Source organism: Lutzomyia longipalpis, chromosome 1 (genome assembly GCF_024334085.1).
Source record: "Lutzomyia longipalpis isolate SR_M1_2022 chromosome 1, ASM2433408v1".
Taxonomy (NCBI): domain Eukaryota; kingdom Metazoa; phylum Arthropoda; class Insecta; order Diptera; family Psychodidae; genus Lutzomyia; species Lutzomyia longipalpis.
Window position 1 is genome coordinate 25461401 of NC_074707.1, and position 22487 is coordinate 25483887.

Here is a 22487-nt window from a genome sequence, read left to right on the forward strand (position 1 = left end):
TCGACAACCCAAACTTTTGCGTTCTTGTACCAATATATAGCTTGTATATTTATGACTCTTTGGAATGATTTCATGTGGTATTTTGTGAGGATTGCTAACACACAAATAGCATCCTCGTGTGGCCGTTAATGGATGAGATATATAACCAAAATTGCAATCCTTCTTGTGCGAAAAGCAATATATACATATATCTGGTAAACCTTATAAACTCATTTTGTATAATTTGGGCTTAGAGTATAACAACCCCTAGCTCCTGGGAAAGTGTGCGAATGTGTACAAGGTGAAGATTTATGGGAGAATACGCATTCAAATTCCGAAAATCATCGCTTTCACCGTGACTCTCAGGAAATGCTTCATACAATGCGCGTTTTCAAACACAATGCTCAGTGATGCAGTACCAAAAGGGGCGAATGAGTAGTGATTGGAAAGTCAAGTTTAATGATTTGAAAATAAATTAAATGAATTCCAATTTGAAACCAAAAAGATATTCAGTTAAAATCAAATTATTTATAACTTTAATGCCTATTTTATCTTTTTCTACTTTTTAAAATAAAAATAAATATAAAATATGTTTAAAAAAAACCAACATGAAGACGTTAAGCTTCACTTGCCGCCTTCGACTTTCGTTTGCTTCAAATTAAAATGGAGACGCCTGGTACTTTGCGCTTAACCCGGCGCCTCCACTTATATCAAATTTTGCGGCATGTCGCATCTTGAATTTTAAAATGTGTTAAGTACACATAATACAGCAAACCGACATAAGTATGGGAATTAGATTTGAGAGATCCACCCTTTTTGCACTTGGCATCCTTTTTTAGGCTCTCCTTCCGGTTTGAAATACACACAATGTGCCATGACGAATGTAATGCACGGAAGATATCTGGTGAATAAACGCCGCCAAAACGGAAAATTAATCACAATACGGGAATAGGAGAGAATTATACGGAAAATGCACCGAAAATATAGTGCATGAGATGGAAATGCAATAACAAATAAATTGAATGTGGTGTAAAAGCTCAGAGCTGCGTGCCACAAATGCCTTTAAATGCGGAAAATGTGATTTGTATCGCGGAAGATACATCTCTCTGCCAATCTGACTCTATAAATGCCAATGTAAGTGGGATCGATGGTTGAATCCTCAAGATCTTGAGAGCTAAACCGTGTAGTGAGAAATTTTGTGCTATTTATTGTGCAAATTGGGAGTTTATTTATTCGGAATATTTGAACGGGATTTGTAGCGGCGTAGCGGTGGAATGTTCAAAATCAATATCTCTACATCGCAACCCTGAATTTGTGGTATATATGGAGTTAGTTTTCTCCAGAGTTGTGCTCCCCCCTGCACCACCACATCAAGTCTGGTTCCCATAGAGAGTTTCCCAAATAAAATTTGTTTTGTCAATACGAGAGGGGTTACACAAAAAAGCCACACTTGTGTACTGTGTGGGTACCCTCTTGAGCCTGAAATAACAGGCAGTGGTTTTTTACATGAGGGCCCTCTTTCGTTTCTTTCCTTTTCATACAAACCCCCCGAGGGTGGCGAGAGGGTTTGTTTAGTTGCAAAAACACCGTGACTGAAACACTTGCTCTGACGGTGGGTTAATTGTGAGATGGGTGGAAAAAAGAAAAAGGAGAAGAAAAAGAAGCCACCGAAGGAGAAGAAGGAGGGCGATGGACTGCCCAGCTTAGATAAGCAATTCTACGAGCTCACCATCCAGGATTTGAACAACAAATTGGCGCGGCTGAGGAGTCACAATGCCAAAGTTGAGGAACAAATTGAGGACCTTGAGGCAAAGATGAAGCAATTGCAGGAAGACAAATCCGATATCACGGCATACCTCAACAGGACACTAGTTGAGAAGGTGGATGTGATTAGGGAGCTCGAAGAGAAGCTCATTGAACTGAATAATGTTCGAGAGGCAGAAGGAAGAGAGGCACAGAATAAGCTCAAGGAATGGGATTTGAAATTTAAGGCGATGTATGATCAATTAACATCGGAGATAAAGCTGTTGACGGGAAAATTGAATTCACTGGAGGAATTTAGGATTCAGAGGGATGAGATTCTGGCAAAATTCGATGCTCAGGAAGCACAATTGAGGGATCAGCAGCGTAAGCATGAGGACAAATTGTATGACATGGAGAGGAACAATGTGATTGGGAAGGATAGGTTGAAAAAGGAAGTGGAAAGTCGTCTCCTTCAGCTGTCTAATGAATTCACAAAAAGCACCCACCTTCGAGTAGCTGCCCATACGCAACGTCTTGTGCGAGAGAATATTGCCCTCACTAATGAGTTGGACCGAATCTTGGTGACCCATGAGCGTTTGCAGGAAGAAAAAAGAAAGATGTTGACCCTGATGACGGAATACAAAAACCAAGCACGAGTGGATGCTGTGGAGAAAGCACGCTTAATTCGCACTAGTCAGGAACAGATTGAGGTCATCGATCGTATGGCGGGTCAATATGAGAAACTCCAGCAGAGCTTTGTGGCAGCAAGGATAAAGGCCAGAGAACATGACAGGGCAGTGGGGAGGGAGATGGCAATTGAGCGTGAGCTGTCGCAGGCACATAAGAGAATTGAACACCTGGAGCACAGTGTTGAGATCATCAATGCCAATCGAGAGGACTTAAGGGTGGCGTCGGTGCGCTTCAAAACAGAATCACAACACGTCCTATCCATACTGAAAGCTCTCCAATTCACCGTGAGAAAGGCCATTCTCACAGACACTCAACGATACGACGATGAACATGAAGCAGTACAGCAGCAGCGGAATATCTTGCATGAGATAATGAACATTCTCACGGGACTAAATGCAATCCCAATGACTGATTCCACCGAAGCTATATCCATGGTCAATTCCATTTACAATCACGGAGATTTGGGCATTGTATCGAGTATTGGCGATGATGCCATCACCCCAGTACGCCAAATGGAGCAGAGGGAACTGACAGGGTGTGTCGATGTGGCGGAGGACGAAGCTCAGCCACAGCCCCGTGAAAGCTCGGATTGGGCCACCGCAGGTGCTCTTGATGGAAACAGCGACACGGGCGATGACAAAGGTGTATCGAAACGCTACTCGAGCGGCGCAATTATTGATGTTGGCTCCACAGCGTTTATGGAACAATTCTCACGAGACGACGCGGATGACAACTGGGATACCAAGGATGGTGCCACCGATGATACAACATTGCACACTACAACAACGACGGATGTGGAAAAAAGACCACCTGACGAGCAAATAAAATTGGCAGCTGAGATGGAGTAGGAGGAACAAGAAAAAATCACCACTTTCCGATTTTAATTAGAATTGCGGGGAAAATTGTCCAATAACAGAGGATGCATCTGTGACCACAGAGACGTGCTGCATGATCCGGTGGTTATTCTTTTATGCCACAACATTTTGTGAAATGTTTTTTTTTCCTTCTGAGTATAAAGCGATAAACTTTTAGAGAAAAGTTTTCACCTTGATTTTCACATCATTTCATTTTTGCTTTATTGGATAAAAATAAAAAAAAATTAAAAGTAGATTAATTTGCGTTAACTTCTAATTTTCTAAAAGAATCAGGATCAGAGGATAATTTACTAATACTTTTGTTGCCTTTGTAATAAAAACTTGGAATACCTTTTAAAAATATTTTTTATCTTTAGTAATAAAGTGAATATATTAGATGAATAAACTGCTTTTTCGGGATTCCTCATTTTATTCATTATCTTGATCATGTTTCCATGAATTTATCGTGTTTGTTGTGTAATTATCTTTTCCCACAGAAATTTCCTTTTTGGTTTTGTGCACGGAATTTTCTTTCTTGTGAATCACTGAAGAGAAGAAATAAATTTCCCGTTGGCGAGCGGAAAAAGAAAAAGCATTTAGCTGTTTCTATATTGATTTTTTGTGTGTGTAAAAGTGCAGCGAAAATCCAGAACTTTGTGCCTGACTTTGTGCAATTGAAAAACTCTTTGGCGATGACGTCCCCATTCCCAGCATACTTCCGTTCATTTTGTCATCTACCCAAAAGCACACTAATGGCAAAATTATTCTGCCGGAGCATGCAAGGGTCGCAGCTGTGAAATAAAATATATATTATCAAAATGCATGGGAAACCCGACGTGTGTGTTTGTTCATATAAATTAATTCAAATTCAACTTTCTTCCCCCATCAACAGGGTCCTGCCGTGGAGACGGAGCGCTGTGGCGGACCGGAATCCGGCACGTGGGAGTGCCTCTACGGCTCAGGGAATTCCCTAACTGGCGAGGTGCCAGCGGATCGTCCAGAAGTGATAGCGGAAATTGGGCCGGGCTGTCGCTGTGGATGCATTGTCCATTTGGGTGCTGTCAAGCCGCGTCGCCTGATTGCCTCATCGTCACGCAGCTGCCCTGGCAGAACATTTTGGCTTGTACAGGCGGATGACAAATGTCACATCCGTTTCAAATTGGACTTCTTTCGTCTTCCGTGTGCCACACAGTATCTCAAGATTAGAGATGGAGACTCCCTTGCTTCAGAACTAATTGGGGAATTTTTCGGGGGGTACACGAGGGTACCAGATAGCGCAATGTCCAGCAGCTCTCAGATGCTCCTTGAATTCCTTTCGGATGAACTCGCATCAATGGGGGAGTCTTGTGGAGGTGGCTTCTTGGCTCACGTTCAGCAAATATGTACGTAATGCTATGTTCAGAAAACTAAATGTTTATTCTCTCTCCTTTCAAAAACACATTTTGCTTTAATTAAAGTTATTATATAGTTTAAAAACTTATCACAGTTTAAATCCATCAAAGAACGTGAAAAAGAAATCATAAAAACTTTTGAAATCTAATCATAAAAACCAATTAAAAAGTCGCTCGACTATCTTGTTCAAAAAAAAAACTTTTTTACTTGAAATTAAATTTTTATTGAAATAAAATTAGAATTGGCCTTGAGGATAGTTTAGAAGCCAATGATAATTATGTAGTGACAACATTCCAACTTTTAACTTCGATTAAGCTCTCTAAATAAGAATTTTGAGGAGAAAAAATGTAAAACATCAATGAAAAAACTTTTAAAAATCAATTTAAACTCAATTTAAGGTTCTTGAACACTAAGCACCACTAAGTATGCATATTTTTGTCCAACTAGGTCATCAGAATGCAAGTTTTCCGGTAACGAGCAGGGCCATCATCCCAATTTCCGCCATCGAATCAATTGCCATGAAATTAACTATCGCTCACGTGGCTGCTATAGCTTTTGTGAGCATGATTATTGTCATGAGTCTTATGCTTGGTGAGTCTCAAAGACACATTTTGCTTTTTTTTCTATAAAACTTCCCTAAAGGTGGAGATTTTTTAAAAATATTTTTGCCCAGGTACGCAATACGTTTTCCGGTATCGCAAATATCAACTAGCTGAGAGTAAGGGTGAACCTGATTCACCAGCCCATACACCCCGGACATCATTGGGTTCGTTAGCTGGCAATGGACCACCGTCTAGAGCTATCTCCACCACAACCCTCCTCTCGGACGTCATCTCTCTCGTCAAGTTCCGACCAGGCGGGCGAAGGGTCAAGCACTCGAGGTTGCAGGAGAACACCGACACGGACACTCTAACGAAGAATTGCCAGAGAGACGAGCATAGTGCTGAGGTTGATGATGGAGATGCCGATAAATCCCACAGGTAGGGCAAATATAGCACGTTTTATTGGAAACATAAATGGGTTGTTCGGAAAATTTAAATTGCTCAGTCAAACAAAATTAAGTGGGTGGAATAGTATTGTGAAGAAAAGAATGTACAACCAATAGAATACTTTATTTTTAAGAAAAACGAACTTTTTTCGAAAAAGAAAATGATTAAATAAGAACTCAAGGGAAATCTATTAAAAATGAAATATTAACTTAATATGAGAGGAAAAACTTTTTATTAATTTGCAGATCCTGGTGCTTGATAAATTGTTAATTAACGTCTCTAAATGCTTTTTTTATAAGCTCGTGTGGTTTTAATTACCAATTGTGCTGAATGTTGTATTGAAATAGGCCAAAATGGTAAATGGAGGAAAAGAGCTTGAAACTTTGTGAAGCTGCTGCAAAAACTTTCAATGGTGCTTTAAAAAAATCCATCATTGAACTTTTCAAGCAACCAAACTGCCTGGGGTGTGCATCCGGGGGGCGGGTTGGGCGTGCTAGCGATTCACCCACAATAATCATCTCGCCTCTCGCACTGAACGTGCTGTAATTTGTGCTCTGGATTTTTTCTTGCAGCGATGATGACGCCAGTGTAATGAGTTCCCTCACCATCACCAATGAGAAGGCAAATGGGGACGGTATGAAGGTTCCCGGGGAATCGAATAGCTCCACCGCTGTGTCCCCCACATCTCTAGTGAATAGCAATACTCCGCCGTCGGATGGTTCAATTAGTAGTCTCCCACCCACGCCGCTGGACACCCCAATGCCTGGACGACGGACCAATTTTGAGGCGCTCGAGACGAAGAGTGTCAATGGGAGTAAATCCACGCGCGTCCGCAGGGAGATCCGCGGGGGCAGCAATGCTCCTGACACAGATACAGAAAGCATCAAGAGGATGATGATTGGAGCTCAGATGGCACGCAATAAAAAGTTGAGTGTCAGCAATGTTACGCTGACGAATGTAAGTTTTCTTTTGCTCATTTGCATACAAATGATCCTCGTTTTCACATTGTTCCCCCTCAGAAATTGCTTCATTTCCAAAATGTAATGCTTTCCTTTTGTCTCGTCCTCTTTTTTCCCCCGCCAAAATGGTCAATAGGGGAGCTATTCACCGGCACTCAGCATGACCAGTACAGCCACGATACGCACCACGAGTCAGAAGGAGAGTAAAGACAAGAGGAATCGAGAAAAACTCCTTGCAGGACCAGGATCTGAATTTTCTCTGGCAAATCCTGAGGACCTGGAACTGGACTACTATGACTACAATGTGATTAATGCGGGAGCTGCACCTGGATCCTATCTTGGTATGGATCCCGCCTATCTGGTGTGGATTCCACCCCTAGATCAGGGCAATATCATCCATGAATTGGGAGAAAAGGAAGATTCCCCGGAACGTGAGACTCCAGACTACGAAGAAATTCTGCCCAGGCATGAGAACATCGACCCGGGCAGCAATACCGAAACACCCGATGAGGAGACACCAGCTCTGATGTCGCTGAAAAATTCACTGGCCAGGGGTACAGCCACCCCAGTGCTTGTGCGAAAAATTACCAATGACTCCCCGGGGATTCAACTTCAAGACTTTTCTAAAATGAGGGCCGTTAAATTGCCCATGGCTGCAAGACTTCTCCAAAGGGAAAATAAGGAGGAGGAGGAGAAGGAGACCTCAGTGGTTAAATCACACAGTGACTACTTTGAGATGGAGGATATTAAATTTGCCGATGAGGATCATGATCACGATGATGATGACTGCAATATAAGGATTCAGTATCGTTCCGACACTAAACAACATTCCGTTAAAACATGAAAACTTCCTTTTTAGACGACGCTTATAAAGAGATAATCTTATGATCAATTCTGGAGGGAGGTGAGGGGTCAGCAACTCCATGAAAATTTCATTGATGGAGAAATGGATTATATCTGTGGGTTCGGAAAAAAGATCCTCAAACTTTGAAGGCTCTTGCAGAATAGTTGATTCTTGAATTTTGAATGTTCTAAATTTATTTCTTAATAAATTCACAGTTGTTAATTTTGTGAGAAATTGAGTGAAATCATTTTAATGAACAAATTGAGTAAAAGAAAAAGACATTGAAAAGTTAAAAAAAAAATTAACAGGGATATTCTTATTACTTTTATTTAGAAATTATTGTTAATTTATGGTCTTGTTAAGTTTTTTTTATTATTTCATTACTTTTAATTAATATTAATTTTTGAAGGAGAGAAAATTGAATTTTAATAACTTTTCTTCGTTTAAACCGTTTAAACACTTTTTACAGCCTTTTGCGAATTACGAGAATTTTTTATAATTCGACGCTCCCGAAGATTATGAACCATACCTACTCCTGTGTTAAAAGATAGGAATATGGTTCATAATCTTCGGGCACGTCGAATTACTTTTGTGACTTTTGTTATGGAAATCATCAAAAATCTATAAACAAACTTATTTGTTAAGTGGTTAAGGAAAAAAGCAAAATGGCGTATTAAGAACACTCTTCTAACTGACCATATACTGACTGATGCTTTAATCATAAACGTTGCTGACCCCTTTGAAATACATTCTCCAATCCAATGCTATGTATAAAATCTGTAAAGTATGCTATTTCATGATGAGAATGAAAAAAAAGCATTAGCAGTCATTAATATTGTGATACTGAATAAATGGCGAAACACACTGGAGAGATCCTTCGTGGGAACTAAATAAATTTTAATGCTACTCAAGAAAATTGTGTGAAATGTAGAAGTTAAATGGAAAGGATGAAGAGTTTATACAGAAAATCTACATGTAGAGTGTACGCGAGACTGAAGATGACGTTGTAGAGCCACCTCTCTCCTAAATTCACTGTGTGTAATAATAAGAAAATTAATTGCTACAGCACAATGATTTCAAAATCCATGAACTCTGTAGATTGTTATAAGAGAAGTTACATCATTTTCGTATATAGGAAGTAGCAAGTAATGCAACGTGTAATTAATATCCTACAGTAATATTGTAATTAGTCCAAATTAGTCTGTAATAACCGTAATTACCATGGTTATTAATAAATTCTACAAGCACTAAGTATAGGGGAGACCGGGGTAAAAAGAGTCATTTTCGAATTTTCAAATGCCAATTTCTCCCAAGTTATAAATCGGAAAAATCGGAAAAAATTAGGGTGGAAGGCCCTATACACCTACAATTTTTGACAGTAATTTGGAGGTTATGTGATCAGTACTTTGGGAGTTAAAAAAGAAAATAAATTTTTGGCCCATTTCCCAAACTATTGCGTATTGGGAAAAACGAGTTTTCCGAAGTTTTCCTTCAGCAATTTTCCAATCTGATAATTTTTCTCACTAGCTGGGTTACTTCAGAAAACGTTGCCAAGGTGTATTCTTCAATAACTTTTAATGATTTTTCTCTACAATTTTTTGAATCAAAACACACCCCTTGGGGTAGATCGGGTCAACCCATGTAAATCATACGGGAGTTTGAAATTTTTGACATATTTTCTATCCATTTGTTGCAAAATGACGTGATTGAGAAAATCGCAAAATTCCTTGTTTTAGTGCGTATAAAAGTGAAATTCCTTGTCGCGGATCAAAAGGTGAGAAGTTTAGCTATCAACTACTATCAATCTCTCAGGTGGAAAATCTTTGGAAATGTCGGAAAATTCGACCGACTTTATTTAGCCAACTGGTGACTATATTTACCCGCCGCGTTTAAAAAAAGTCAGAAGCGGAAGGGTCTAGGAAAAGCTCGAAAACTCATATTTCCCGGGGAGATAGAGAAAAGTGGTCTGAGACAAAGTTGTAGGCCAGGAAATTTCCTATAAGAATGATCTATTGAGGGAATTCTCTTGTCCTTGGGGAATCCTGCAGATAAGGATTTACGCAAATTGACTATTTTTACCCCGGTCTCCCCTACTTAATTTATTTTTCATTTTTTTAAATCCATGTCCCATAAAGCCAAGGAATATTTAATCCAAAGAATAAATTACATTAGTAATATAATTTTAATCTGATGCCATTTATAGGGAAGAACGCAAAATAAGCTTCAATCTATCAGAGAAACTATTTAATATATGGAACATTATGATAGATATATTAATAAAATAAGTAGAATAAGTGGAAATATAAAAATAGAAAAGTATGAGAGGCACATAAGAGTAAAAAAAATCTTAAAATAAGACATTAGAGAAAGTCTATAGTCATAATTTATATTTTGTTATTGTGTAGCACGTGGCATTATCTAAATACAATATTATGCCCAAAAAAAGAAGAAAGACACGTAGATTTATTGTTATTTTAACAAGAATTATTGATTTAGTTGGGATATTAAAATTAAAATCCACAAGAAAACTTGAATTTTTAAATAAATCTTGAAAATAATCTTATAGTTTTTTTTAATCCCATTTATCTAAAATTGGCAAAATTGCGATGTTATGTCCGAGATTTCTGAAACATGCTCTTTGGTTGAGAACAGTATGTCGCCAAAAACCGCCACATTTTTGAATTCAGAGTTTCCCATAATTTTTTGGTTATGTAACACAAATCGCAAAAAGTATGCGCGCGAAATTCTGACACTTCACGCATTGTTTGGTTTGAGAATTCTGTGAAATTATTTTGGATTTTTTTTTGTGTAAAATACGCATTGATTCAGCATGTCTAAGCGTCAGGGTGATACCCCAAAGAACACTCTCCTTAATTACTTCAGCAGAACCCCTCCTGCATCTGGGAGTTCAGGAAAATTCACTCCTAAAACACCCTCTGCTGGAACGGTGGCGTCTCCTTCAACTCCCAAAACTGCCCAAAGTGGAAGTAAATCAGGTAAATTACTCATAAGCATTTTTTTTATCCACTTCTTACACTCATTTGCTATCCTAAGCACCAGGAAAGCGCATCCTGAGTGTGGAGAAACCCGTAGCAAGTCCCAAGGAGACCAATGGAAAGGAAGAAAATGGTGATGAAGTTATTTCGCAGAAAAAAAAGCGCAGGAGAATTATTACTTCTGATTCTGAGGATTCTGACCAGGAGAATGATAATCTGAAATCAAATTGTGAAAAGAGGAATAGTGATTCACCCCTCCTCACACCCGTTGCGACGAAAAAAGTGAAGAAGGAAGCTGCCGAAACTCCAAAGTTGTCCATTGAAGAGAAACTTGCCAATCTGACAAAGACGGAACCCAATGAAGTTCCGGATGTAATGGATACAACGACAATCGTGGAGGAGGAAGACGTAGTATGGAGGCACAATAAACTTGAATTTCTCATGCCTGAAAATATCAGGGATGCCAAGAAAAGGAAGCCAAATCATCCGGAATACGATCCAAATACACTCTATGTTCCCGAATCCTACCTCAAGACTCTCACTCCTGCCATGTATCAGGTAGAGAATTTTATTTCGTTTTAATATTGTAAATCATTTTATTTGGATTTTATCTTCTTTGCAGTGGTGGGTCATGAAGAGTCAGCACTACGATTGCATTTTGCTCTTCAAAGTTGGGAAATTTTATGAGCTCTATCACATGGATGCAATTGTAGGTGTCAATGAGCTGGGATTTACCTACATGAAGGGCGACTTTGCCCATTCTGGCTTCCCAGAGCAGGCTTATGACCGCATGGCTACGAGTCTCGTGGAGAAGGGCTACAAAGTGGCACGTGTGGAGCAGACTGAGAATCCGGACATGATGCAGGAGCGATGCAAGAAGCAGAAAACCGTCACCAAGTTCGATCGGGTGGTTAAGCGAGAGATCTGTCAGATTACAAATAGAGGTACACGCGTCTTTGGACAGCAGGTGCAGCTAACAGGAGATTTCCAGCCACAATACATGCTGGCAATTGCGGAAGTACCAGGAGACATCAGTAGCACGTACGGAGTTTGTTTTATCGACACATCCATTGGAGTATTCCACATTGGGCAGTTTGTAGATGATAAGCACAGCTCCCGGATGCTGACACTTCTAGCACACTATACACCGGTTCTGGTACTCTTCCAGAGGAATAGTGTGAGTGACAGAACAAAGCAGATCTTCAAGACAATGCTTTCAAATGCTCTTAAAGATCCACTAAGTGAATCCCAGATGTGGGATGGATCGACAACACTCAAAAATCTCGCTGAGAAGTACTTCCATGGTGACGACGGTACGAATTGGCCAGAGATATTCAAGGAAATGCAGGATGACTGTGATCATCTAGGTTTGACGCCACATAAGAATTTTGCATTGGGCTTGAAGGCTCTCGGAGGGTGTATTTTCTACCTTTCCCGATGCCTCCTGGATCAGCAAATCCTTTCACTGGCACGCTATGAATTCTATATCCCACCAGATTCCACAGAATCCCCCGTGAAGCTTGAGCAAGACATCACGAAAGCCTCTAAGAGGCTCAATAGATCCCAGAATATGGTTCTGGATTCAATTACATTGCAGAATTTGAGAATAATCGGAGAAGAAGGCTCGCTGATTGAAACCCTCGATCACTGCTGCACGAAATTCGGAAAGAGACTCCTTCACAATTGGATTTGCTCTCCAAGCTGTGATATTTCCGTCATTAAAAAACGCCAGGATGCAGTCACTGAGCTCCTCGATAGACCGATTATGCTTCAAGATATTCGATCACTGTTGGGATCACTGTCCGACATGGAGAGACAGCTGGGACAAATTCATTCCTTCAGTAGTTGCGGTCGCTTTGAAGATCATCCCGATAGTCGAGCAATTCTCTATGAAGAAGTTCAGTATGGGAAGAAGAAAATTCAGGATTTCATCTCAATCCTCAAGGGTTTCAAGGCTCTATTGCAACTTCCGGAACTTGCCACCAAATGTTCGAGTGATCTTCTCGTTAGTCTCACACAAAATCCCCCACGGGGAACATTCCCAGACTTTGCTGAAGACTTGAAATTCTTCGAGAATTCCTTTGATCACGAAGAAGCTCTGAAGCAGGGAATAATTGCCCCAGAACGTGGTGTTGACAAGGAATTTGATGGTATTGAGGAGGAAATTAATGATATTGAAGTTGAGCTGAAGGAATATGTGAAACTCCAGGAGAAGTACTTCAATTGCAAAATCTCCATTGGAACGAATCGAAATCGTTTCCAATTGGAGATTCCGGAAGCATTTGCCAAGAAAGCGGGTTCTGAGTATCAGCTAGAGAGTCAGCAGGGTAAGAAAGGTGGAAAGGGGATTAAACGTTATCACACGGAAGAGACTAAAGATCTCGTAAAGAGAATGACTGTGGCGGAAAATCAGCGAAAGAAAGTGCTGAAGGATCTCTCAAGGAGGATTTTTGAAAAGTTCTCAAATGCAAATGATTTGTGGAAGCAATGTGTATCGAATGTTGCCATTCTGGATGTCCTCACATCCTTTGCGGAATACGCGAGAAATTCCCGAGAATCTTGTGTTCCGGAAATCGTCGAAGAAGACTGTGAGCCCTTTATGGAGCTCGAAGATGGCTACCATCCCTGTTTGACCAATAATGAAGATTTCATTCCGAACGGAGTTACCCTGGGAGCTCCTAGAACTGCCCTTACAATCCTCACAGGACCAAATATGGGCGGTAAGAGTACCCTAATGCGTCAAGTAGGCCTCTTGGCTGTGATGGCTCAGATTGGATCTCGAATTCCTGCCAATCGCTGTCGCATGACCCTGATTGATCGCATTTTCACACGTCTCGGTGCCCAGGACGATATCCTAGCTGGTCACAGTACTTTCCTGGTTGAGCTGAGTGAAACGTCCGCTATACTCAAGCATGCCACAATCAACAGCCTAGTTCTACTGGATGAACTTGGCCGTGGGACAGCAACGTATGACGGAACGGCCATTGCAGCTTCCGTTGTAAACTTCTTGGCTGACCTCAAGTGTCGCACGCTCTTCTCCACGCATTACCACAGTCTCGTGGACAATTTCCACAAAGATGATCGGATTACTCTGGGACACATGGCGTGTATGGTGGAGAATGAGGACAGTGATGATCCCACCCAGGAGACCGTAACCTTCCTCTATAAATACGCCGATGGACCTTGTCCCAAATCCTACGGGTTCAATGCAGCCAAGCTTGCGGGTATGCCCACAGCAATCATTCGAAGAGCCCATGAGGTGAGTTTTAGCTGTGTTTCTTTCGGACACAGCTTTTGTGTACCGAGCAAAATCGATAGTCGTCAGATCGGGCTCAAACTTGGGATGAGCACGAATTAGGATCCCCACATTCCAAAAAAAAACGTATACGCCAAAAAATTACAAGAGAACGGTGATAGATAGAGACTTGCGGTAAACGGCAAAGTTTAAATATCGACCGGAAGACATCCGATTATGAGGTCAAATCTACCCCCCCCCCACTCCCACGTCCACCGTTTTGAATAACTTCAAAAAATTTTTTGGCCTCATATCTCATCCCCTATTATAGCTAGAAGTCTGAAATTTTGATATGTTGTAGGGACCATAAAGACCTTTCCAACGATACCTCATTTTCGAAAATCGGTTAAACCGTTTTGTCAATATGGCCGCCACAATTTTTCATCGAAAATCGACCATAACTCGAAAACGGCTTGACCGATTTTGATCAACTCGGGCTCAAATGAAAGATCTTAACAAACCCCACAACTTTCCAGAACATCCGAAGTTTCAAAAGTGAGCGCTGGGGGGGCCAGAAATCAAAAACAACATTTTCGATTAGTTTTCGTAGAATATCTCGAAAACGGCGACATATTTTTTTTTTTTTCATTTTTTGATATGTTATAGCTGACCATATTATCTATCACCATGCCAAAAATGAAAAAAATCTATGGATCCGTTCTCGAGATATAGTCTTCCAAAGTTAGCATGTCATATCTCGGGTTCTACAAGTCCGATCTTGATCAACTCAAGCGCAAATGAAAGGTTTCGTGAAACCCTACAAATGCATAGAACATTGCAACTCCGAGAAATGACCGCGAGAGGCGCTAAAATCAAAAACAAAGTTTTCGAAAATTTCGAACTCGAATTTTTCGAAAATGGCAACATAATTTTTTTTCATTTTTCGATATGTTATAACTGACTTCAATACCTTTCAAACATAAAAAAAAAATATATGAAAATCTGTGGATCCGTTCTCGAGATATGGGAGATATGGCCTTCTAAAGATTTCTTAGGGTATGACTTTTCGACTTTTCCCGACTTTGCGCGTATTTAAATTAATTTGCATTCTAGTTTGTTCTTACAAAATTGGTATACACTGAAAGAAACAAGCTCTCGCAAGGTTGGTCAGCTTACCAGTACATTTTTTATTCTTCACAGCATTATTAGCAACTTTATCACAATAGAACTAAACTAGTGCAATTCAGCGTGATTTTCTGCCAATTATTACGCGTGATTCATGCAAAAAATCAATGAGTTATTAAATTATTATTTCATTTAAATTGTTTATTTTTGTATTTTGCAATCACATTTCATTTTTTTTTTCATTTTTTTATGAATGTGATCGAGGTCAAACTTTTATGTTCTAGCATAGGAATTTATATTACCAGACCTCGACCGATGAAAAACTATAATTTTCACAGAAAAAATTGCTAAATGCGGCATTTTTTGGCATTTTTTAGCTGTCCAAGAAAGTCGAAGCCGGTGCTATGAAGAGAAAGATTTTCTCCCGAATCCTTTCTAGCGGTGGCGTCGATGAAATCAGGAATCTTCTGTCAAAACTCCAAGCATGCTCCTAAATTCTCTCATCTAATGCAACTTCATCCTCGAGTAAGTTTCTTCAGTTAATGTCTTCAGAAAACAAAAAGTATTTTGACTCAATAAAATGTTTTGTATTACAAATTTATTTTCTAAATTTGATTATCTCCTATTTACATCATTCTACGAGCAACAATATAATTCTTTGGTGTTTCAACATTTTACACGCAATTAGCACGAAAATTGCCTAAAAATCATTTATTTATTCTTTTTATTAATTTTCAATTTGACTAAATAATTGGGAAAATACCTGTACTTGGTGGGGAATTTTTTAAGAAAAGAAAAAAAAAACAGAAATAAGCTCAAAATCATTTTGGGAGAAATATCACAGATATAAATAATTTTTTTTGTCTTTAAAAAAGAGATAAAGAGAAGAGTAGAAAAATCACATGGATTTTTGCGCGTGAATAAATTACATTTTAACACTAATTTTTGCAAAATCATTTTGCGCCAGTTGCCTCACATTTTTTTCATCTTCTTCTAATAGAGACTTAAATGTAGTGTTTGTTTTTTTTTCTTAAATAATAAAAATGAGATATTTCATCAACCTCAACGACAATTCTTGCTCCATTATTTTATCCACATGTTTGTACTCGAGGCAATTTACTTTTTTTTTACGAATCACAAAATTAAGTAACTTGCAATGTCTTCCTTTTAAAACCTAATATCTAATTAAGACTTATATACTGAGGTTTATTTTTTCTTAAGTTATTTTCTGGCTAAAAGAAAGTTGTAGTAACAGTCAGTCAATATTTGAGAGTTGCGCATATAAGTTGTGAATGCTTAAGAAGCGATATAACTTTTTTTTTGTTGAGAATTGAAAATGATAAAGTGGCAATGATGATCATTTGTGCTCAATCGTCACTCATTACGTCATGACGGCCAATGCGCCAAGAATTGCTTGTGCAGACACCCTTTCCGCGCCACCAATCATTGATATCCGGGTACCATTTGGGCTTTGCAATGGCAGCTTCATCGTGGAGCATAGCACAGACGCGACACCAGAAGTATGTATTGATGAACTCCCCTGTGCCCTTCCATTTGAAGTAGGAATTGTAGAGTTCATCGTTTTTATCGAGGAGATGCAAATATGCTGCTAATTCTTTGGGCGATGCAAAATCATCCACATGAATATAGGATTTGTATGGAGCACTTCCCAGATAATCCTGTGATAAGAAAATAATCAAAATGGAATAAATTATCTCCTTGTAGAAATTTAGAACTAAAAGATTTTTTGAAAGAATTCTTTAAACTTTGGTTAAAAAAAAATGGAGAATATTCATCTTACCTCTGGCCTTGCACCCATAACAATTGGAAGAACATTTCTGTATAGAGCATTAACGAAGAATTTCTCCGTGATGTAATCCTTGCAGTTGGAATTCTCAAATGCCAAGTAGAACTTGTAGTCATTATCGAGGAGTTCAAAGCACAGATCCGATGTACTTCGGGAGCACTTGAAAGTCCCACACGCCCCATAAATGTCCACCTAAAGTTAATTACATTATGCATACAAAGTAATATTAAATTAAGGACATTCCTATAGAGGAGAGAAAATCTCACAGTTTCACAAACTAACTTGAATATGCTTCTGCAAGTCATGTGCATACTGAAGCCGACCATTGCGAGCACCACAATTGGACACAAACCAAGCCACTTTTTTCGTCTTGTTCAGCGCATAATTCTTGTCCTGCTCCACTTGCTTCACCCTCGGATCGAAATACTCCCACTTTTCGTATGGGGCCACAATATCGCTGTCCTTTCTGCATATGTGTGTGTGTGTTTGTATGAAAACCAAAATTTACATTTTATTGTTAGTTTTTCCTACCACATGCAATGAAAGTTTTGCGAAGATTTTTTTTTGTTTCGCGAGAGAATGGGTCTCCCTATGTGAAATAATCTCTTCAAAATTTAATGTTCTCATAACCCTCGACTTTATTTTGCATATAGCAAAATGGCATGTGTTTCACGGACCACGATTGCTCGTGCAGAAGGATTAGTTCAGGAATGATACAAATCCCATTCGCAGAAAATGAAATTTTAATTGAATTTACCATCAAATTGTCATTCAAATGCAGATTGCACGGAAATTAAAAGTAGAACATTAGCTATATAATTTGCATGATTATGTAAAATCGCGCAGAAGTGATAAAAAAAATATTGATTTTTCTTATCTTCCACAAATTTCTTTAATCCATTAAATTCTAATCTATGAATAATTTTGAATTTTCCAAAAAAAAAGATTTATTAGTTTTGGAAAGGTACATTTCTCACCTTTCCAAAACTGGTAAATTTTTGAATATCGGTCAACCCGTTTTTTCTTGGCAGCCAAAAAATGACATTCCAGGAGAACCCCTTGACGGATTTGAGTGAATTTTTTTTATTAATTCTGATGAAATTTGAGCCAGGTGTAACTTATAAAAAAATCTGGGAAACTAATAAATTTTTGAAAATCGGTTGACCACCGCCAGAGATATAGCCACTTGAAATTTGCCTTCAAAAATACCTCATTTTTGCTTGCCCAGAGACTTTTTTAGGGTAGTGTATACTTCGTACTTTCAGCCCAAAAAGCTTTTTTATCTCGAAAAATTAATTCTTTCAAAAATATTAACTGAATGATGGAAAAAACTCATAAATAAATAATGAGTTTAATGCTTCATCTTTTATTTGCTTTTATATAAAAGTTTTATACCCCCAAAATATCTATAAATAAAACTTTTTTGTCTTATTTCAGCAATATATATCTACAATTTGTGTTAAAATATATCACCTGAACACACCTCATTTTTTGTATCCATATAAATATTTAATATTCATTTCAAAACTTTTTGGGAGTTGCGTTGCGATACAACCGCTATAGATCTAATTTCCACGCAAGAAAAACCTAATTTATTGTAGAGCACCTATATTGCGTAAAAAGTCATCTTAATGGGAGGTAAATAGAATGCTTCCCGATTGTTGAAGAGCATCTGAACAAATTTCAAGTGGATACGCGATAAAAGCATATTGAGTAATAAATTTTGAGACGCCGCATTTACCTGTACGTGGCTGTCCAATTGAAAACACTGGGAAATTTGATATTCTGCGTGTGGTAGGGACACTCCAGGAAGTACAGCATGTAGATCTGATGGGGTTTCCGCACAACTCCAGGTGAGATGTAGTGATCCTTGAAGAGGAGCATATCCGCTGTGGTGGAATGGTCGCGATTTGCAGTGAGGGTGCATGTGTTGATGGGACATTTGGCATGGAGGAAAATATCCCTGCCCTGACGCACATTCCATGGACCTAGGCCGTTGTAGAGTAGAATAGTCTTCAGTGTACCTTTCTGCACGATTTCTTCATAATTGGGTGGCATGAACATCAATTGATTTGTTATCCTATCACTCTGGGAATCCTCATATGGCATAAGTCGCGCAACACGCTTCTTTGTCTTGCGATTTATCCTCGCCGGATGCGGGTAGCGTACTCCATTGGAAAAATACCACGGTCTACCATTGCCATCGGGTAGTAGAGAATTATCGGAATCATGTGTCTTGTCGTAGTCCTCATACAGTGAGGGTGCTGTCGTTGTTGGATTTTTCGTAAGATGACCAGCATTGAGTGGATCCTCGGGGTTCTGTTGTGTCTTTGTTGAGAGCAACTGATGCTGTGTTGTCCTACTTGTCCAAAGATCCTTCTCCCTGCATAATTACATTTTTTTTTTTTCAAAAATACATCAATTTACAATTTATTTCAAACGAAGATTATGGGGGAAAAAACTCTCACCTGAGTGTAAATCCAAAGAGGAGCAACACGGCAAAGGCCACAGTGAAGAGGAAACATCTTTTCAGTGAAACTTTGGGAAATCGCATTGTGGTGCTACCGATGCGAATTTTCATTTATTTACAAACTGAAACTACATGAAAAGAAATGAAAAAAAAAATCAGTCATCAATGAGTAACAATTATTCTTACTAGTGAGCTGTATTAATGTAATCAATGTTAGTGTTGATTGACTTATCAGTGAACCAACATTACTCTCGAAATATTGCCACACTCAATTATGTTCTTGTATGTAAAGCACGACTATTATTACCTCACAAATATTTTTTTTTATACAACCACACGAGATGGATTCTACAGCTTAATTTTGAGTTGAGTTCTTTCAAAGAATTTTTGATAATTGAAATGTCGGCGGAAAACTAAATTAATTAAAAACAAGACGATGACCGAATTTAACAATTCAATTCCTTCGTCAAAATTCGCGTATCTTCTAATTAGTCGTTTATTTTCCTATCATAAATCATTACGTAGGATTTTTAATTGTAATCCATTAATTTTTTTAATAAAATTTCTCTTTCAAATGCATATTTTATAAGGTCTTTTTTTTCTTACACAACCTATATAGTCATTTTGATGTATTTAGAGCTTTCTATGCACTTATCGAGATAATTCCTATCTAATTTCCAAAAAATTTATGGTGTAATTGAAGCTTTATTATTTGTTTGACTTTTTCGTAGATAACTGATAAGCTTTTGGATAACTATTTTTTTTTTAAATTGCGTAAGAAAAAAAAGAACTTCAATTTCAACGACTGCAGTGCAGAATAAATTCCTCAATTGTATCTAAAAGTTGGGATGCATTGAAAGACTTCTTGAGCTTTATGAAAATCAATACTTTGGACATTTGGAATTGTTTCCTTGTGGCAACATCCCTCTCTGTAACTTTATCCTGCGTTCATGCTATTTATTTTATTCGAATAATAATATTTCACTGCAAGTTGACTCCTTTATGTGAGAATATAAAGTCAACATCTCCCTCTAAATGGTTCTCTTATATTTCAAACTTCTAATCTCGCCAATTTTCCCATCGTGAGTGATATGGTTCAATCCCCTGAGGCTGGGGAGACATTGCGGTGGGTCGTTGATTTCGTGATTCCATGGTAGATGTGTGCCTATCAATTTTGCGATAATGATAAGAGAACGAGAGCAAATGGGAATGGAAAGTGATTTAGTCCACTTTTTGGCAGCATTACATAACAATCATGTTCCTCCGTCCGGAACCATCAATTACACTTTGGCAACCAAAAATTTAATGTACAAATAAGAGCAATGATGGTAATTGCTCGGAGCATTAAAACCTCGTGCTTTTCCACCCATTTCCCACACTAGCATGGATGATGGATATTTGAAGAGGGGAATGTTTTTTTCACGGGGGGTACCCCCTCATCCTTATGACTTTTTTTCCCTTATGTACAATTTCTATGCTATGCTATGAGGCGCGACTGGAAAAATCAATACATTTCTGTTTGGGCGAATAATTCCGGTAGGGTCTTGCGTATATATATCATGGGGATGAGATGGGGTGTTTTCATGGGAATCCTCCTTGCTGAATTCTCAAAGTTTCTCCTGGAGTTTTCCATTAATAGAAAACAAGTTGGTATGGTGGTGTACCTAAATTCAAGGTAAACTTGCTCTCGTCTTTCACAAGAAATCAATATAGGTAGGGGAGAGCGGGGTTAAAAAAGTCACTTAAGGGTTTAGAAAAAGCTCAAAATATTATATTTCCCAAATAGATAAAGCGAAATGTATAGCTCATTCTTTTAGGAAATTTACTGCCCTACAACTCTTACTCAGATCATTTTGTTCTATCTAGCTAGGAAATATGACATTTTAAGCTTTTTCCAAACCCTTATGTGACTTTATTAGCCCCGCCCTCCCCTAGCGATTTATAAGGGATGGGTTTTCCAAGCTTATCCAATTTATTTTTCTTACATCTTAACGATTGATTTTCCAAGTAAAATTAAGGATTTAAGGTACTTACACGTTTCAAAAGATAAGTGAATTTGCTGCAATTTCTGCTCACTTTAATCCACAACTACATGAGTTAGTTTATCCAAAAAATAATCACCATGTTCTAGACTAGAATTTGAAGTGAATATCATTACTCTGAGTTTAGTAGAAAATGAGGCAAGAGGAGATGTTTGTAAAGTACAAAAGGATTTTCCATTGAGATTAAAAATAAAATGATTTCTTTCTGGTCTTCTGCCCTTATTATGGTAAAGCACAAAATTCCCGTGGAATCCTTGTGGATGTGTCGGATGTTTGGAGAGAACTGAAAACAGTTCACCACCCCTTGAGCAGAAAATCCATAATGTTGATGGTTTGTGTGCAAAAGAGGGATAGAGAGAGAATTGTTGCGCTCTCCTCGAGTGATTTTGCCCCTTCAGAATTCACACAAACCACCTTTCCTCCTCAGGGGTTACTTTTTCGGAGTAGGTATATAATTTCATTAAATCCACGCCACACGATATGTAGGTATACCCGGAAAAGTTCACTGTGACAACGGTTAAAATTAACAAGAAAATTCTCACAATTCAGAGGTGTGAAAAAATTCTACAGACCCCACAATAAATCCTTATCACACACTTTTCTGATGTTATTAAATTCAAATGGATTTTATCGCGATTTATCACCTACAGCAATTACAACGACTGATTCCCTCAAAATCCAACCGCGAGATAGTTCATCATGTTCCATCGAGGAGTGTTCTCAATAGACTAAAACTTTTCTCCACACTGATATGATTATACCACAAGCACCGACCTCATAATTTTATTATTTCCATGGGACACAGGTGTTTGGAAGAAAAAACTTATCACTCTCCCACACTGTGTGAGATTTGCAGGAATAAAAAAAAGTTCTCAATTTCGGCTGATTCCAAGCAACTTATAGAACCCTCCTTGAGCGTTGTGAAGGGAATTTTAGAATGTGCGGAGAGTGTAGTGTGTGAACAAAAGGGGCGGATTCTTTCGTACGCATGTGCCAGCTGGTTCACCCTTATCTCATTCCTGCAGGAGGTTCGCTTGTCTGGCCACTGACACGATGCTCCCATCTCATTACCAAAATCCATCACAATTTTCATCTTAAGGGGATTTATCAATCAAGGTTGGCAAAAATGTACAATTCAATTTTATCGATGTGGTCTTAATGGAATGATGACACACAATTCAATAATACCCGCTGATTATATGAAATATTTACTCAATTCAAGTACATTTTATCAAATTGTTAAGTAATCGATCAGTACATGAAATAGTGGCACATGCAGCAATTGAATTTTTGTTATTTATAATTTTTTATTAAACATTTTAAATCCTGCTGATGCTATAGGTACAAGTTTTTCTTAAAATA

General features: G+C 38.5%; 4 protein-coding genes across 6 annotated transcripts in view; 3 read left to right on the forward strand and 1 right to left on the reverse strand.

The window, feature by feature from the left end:
* Positions 1-8759, forward strand: part of LOC129797441 (uncharacterized) — a 109133-nt gene extending 100374 nt beyond the window's left edge. For both annotated transcript variants that reach the window (XM_055839999.1, XM_055840000.1), the window contains 5 exons: positions 4159-4648; positions 5106-5249; positions 5332-5638; positions 6220-6604; positions 6743-8759. In XM_055839999.1, the coding sequence (XP_055695974.1) occupies positions 4159-4648; positions 5106-5249; positions 5332-5638; positions 6220-6604; positions 6743-7450 (2034 nt within the window). In that variant the 3' untranslated portion in view covers positions 7451-8759. The remainder of the gene's footprint in view (positions 1-4158; positions 4649-5105; positions 5250-5331; positions 5639-6219; positions 6605-6742) is intronic.
* Positions 1146-3590, forward strand: LOC129797546 (cilia- and flagella-associated protein 157). The gene has a single exon (XM_055840252.1). The coding sequence runs from the start codon at positions 1608-1610 to the stop codon at positions 3258-3260; it is 1653 nt and encodes a 550-aa protein (XP_055696227.1). The 5' UTR covers positions 1146-1607; the 3' UTR covers positions 3261-3590.
* A 1425-nt stretch (positions 8760-10184) lies between the features above and the next one.
* Positions 10185-15407, forward strand: LOC129797440 (probable DNA mismatch repair protein Msh6). 2 transcript variants are annotated; one of them, XM_055839997.1, is made up of 4 exons: positions 10185-10446; positions 10505-11004; positions 11069-13705; positions 15184-15407. In XM_055839997.1, the coding sequence occupies exons 1-4, from the start codon at positions 10281-10283 to the stop codon at positions 15298-15300; spliced, it is 3420 nt and encodes a 1139-aa protein (XP_055695972.1). In that variant the 5' UTR covers positions 10185-10280; the 3' UTR covers positions 15301-15407. The 2 variants fall into 2 exon arrangements, with proteins under 2 accessions (XP_055695972.1, XP_055695973.1); XM_055839998.1 differs by having other exon boundaries at positions 10191-10446; positions 10511-11004.
* Positions 15388-22167, reverse strand: LOC129797577 (glycoprotein 3-alpha-L-fucosyltransferase A). The gene is made up of 6 exons (XM_055840307.1): positions 21118-22167; positions 19082-19211; positions 18355-18996; positions 16896-17079; positions 16608-16805; positions 15388-16485 (listed from the first exon to the last, which is right to left on the reverse strand). The coding sequence occupies exons 2-6, from the start codon at positions 19192-19194 to the stop codon at positions 16174-16176; spliced, it is 1449 nt and encodes a 482-aa protein (XP_055696282.1). The 5' UTR covers positions 19195-19211; positions 21118-22167; the 3' UTR covers positions 15388-16173.
* Positions 22168-22487: the final 320 nt, after the last annotated feature.

Excerpts from the sequence above, each read along its gene's own strand:
- LOC129797577 (XM_055840307.1), bottom strand. The coding sequence starts at position 19,194 with ATGAAAATTCGCATCGGTAGCACCACAATGCGATTTCCCAAAGTTTCA. Across the intron at positions 18,997-19,081 it reads CTCTTTGGATTTACACTCAG|GGAGAAGGATCTTTGGACAA; the intron begins GTGAGAGTTTTT and ends GTAATTATGCAG. Across the intron at positions 16,806-16,895 it reads ACTTGCAGAAGCATATTCAA|GTGGACATTTATGGGGCGTG; the intron begins GTTAGTTTGTGA and ends AATTAACTTTAG.
- LOC129797440 (XM_055839997.1), top strand. The coding sequence starts at position 10,281 with ATGTCTAAGCGTCAGGGTGATACCCCAAAGAACACTCTCCTTAATTAC. Across the intron at positions 10,447-10,504 it reads CCAAAGTGGAAGTAAATCAG|CACCAGGAAAGCGCATCCTG; the intron begins GTAAATTACTCA and ends TGCTATCCTAAG. Across the intron at positions 13,706-15,183 it reads TCATTCGAAGAGCCCATGAG|CTGTCCAAGAAAGTCGAAGC; the intron begins GTGAGTTTTAGC and ends GGCATTTTTTAG.
- LOC129797546 (XM_055840252.1), top strand. The coding sequence starts at position 1,608 with ATGGGTGGAAAAAAGAAAAAGGAGAAGAAAAAGAAGCCACCGAAGGAG.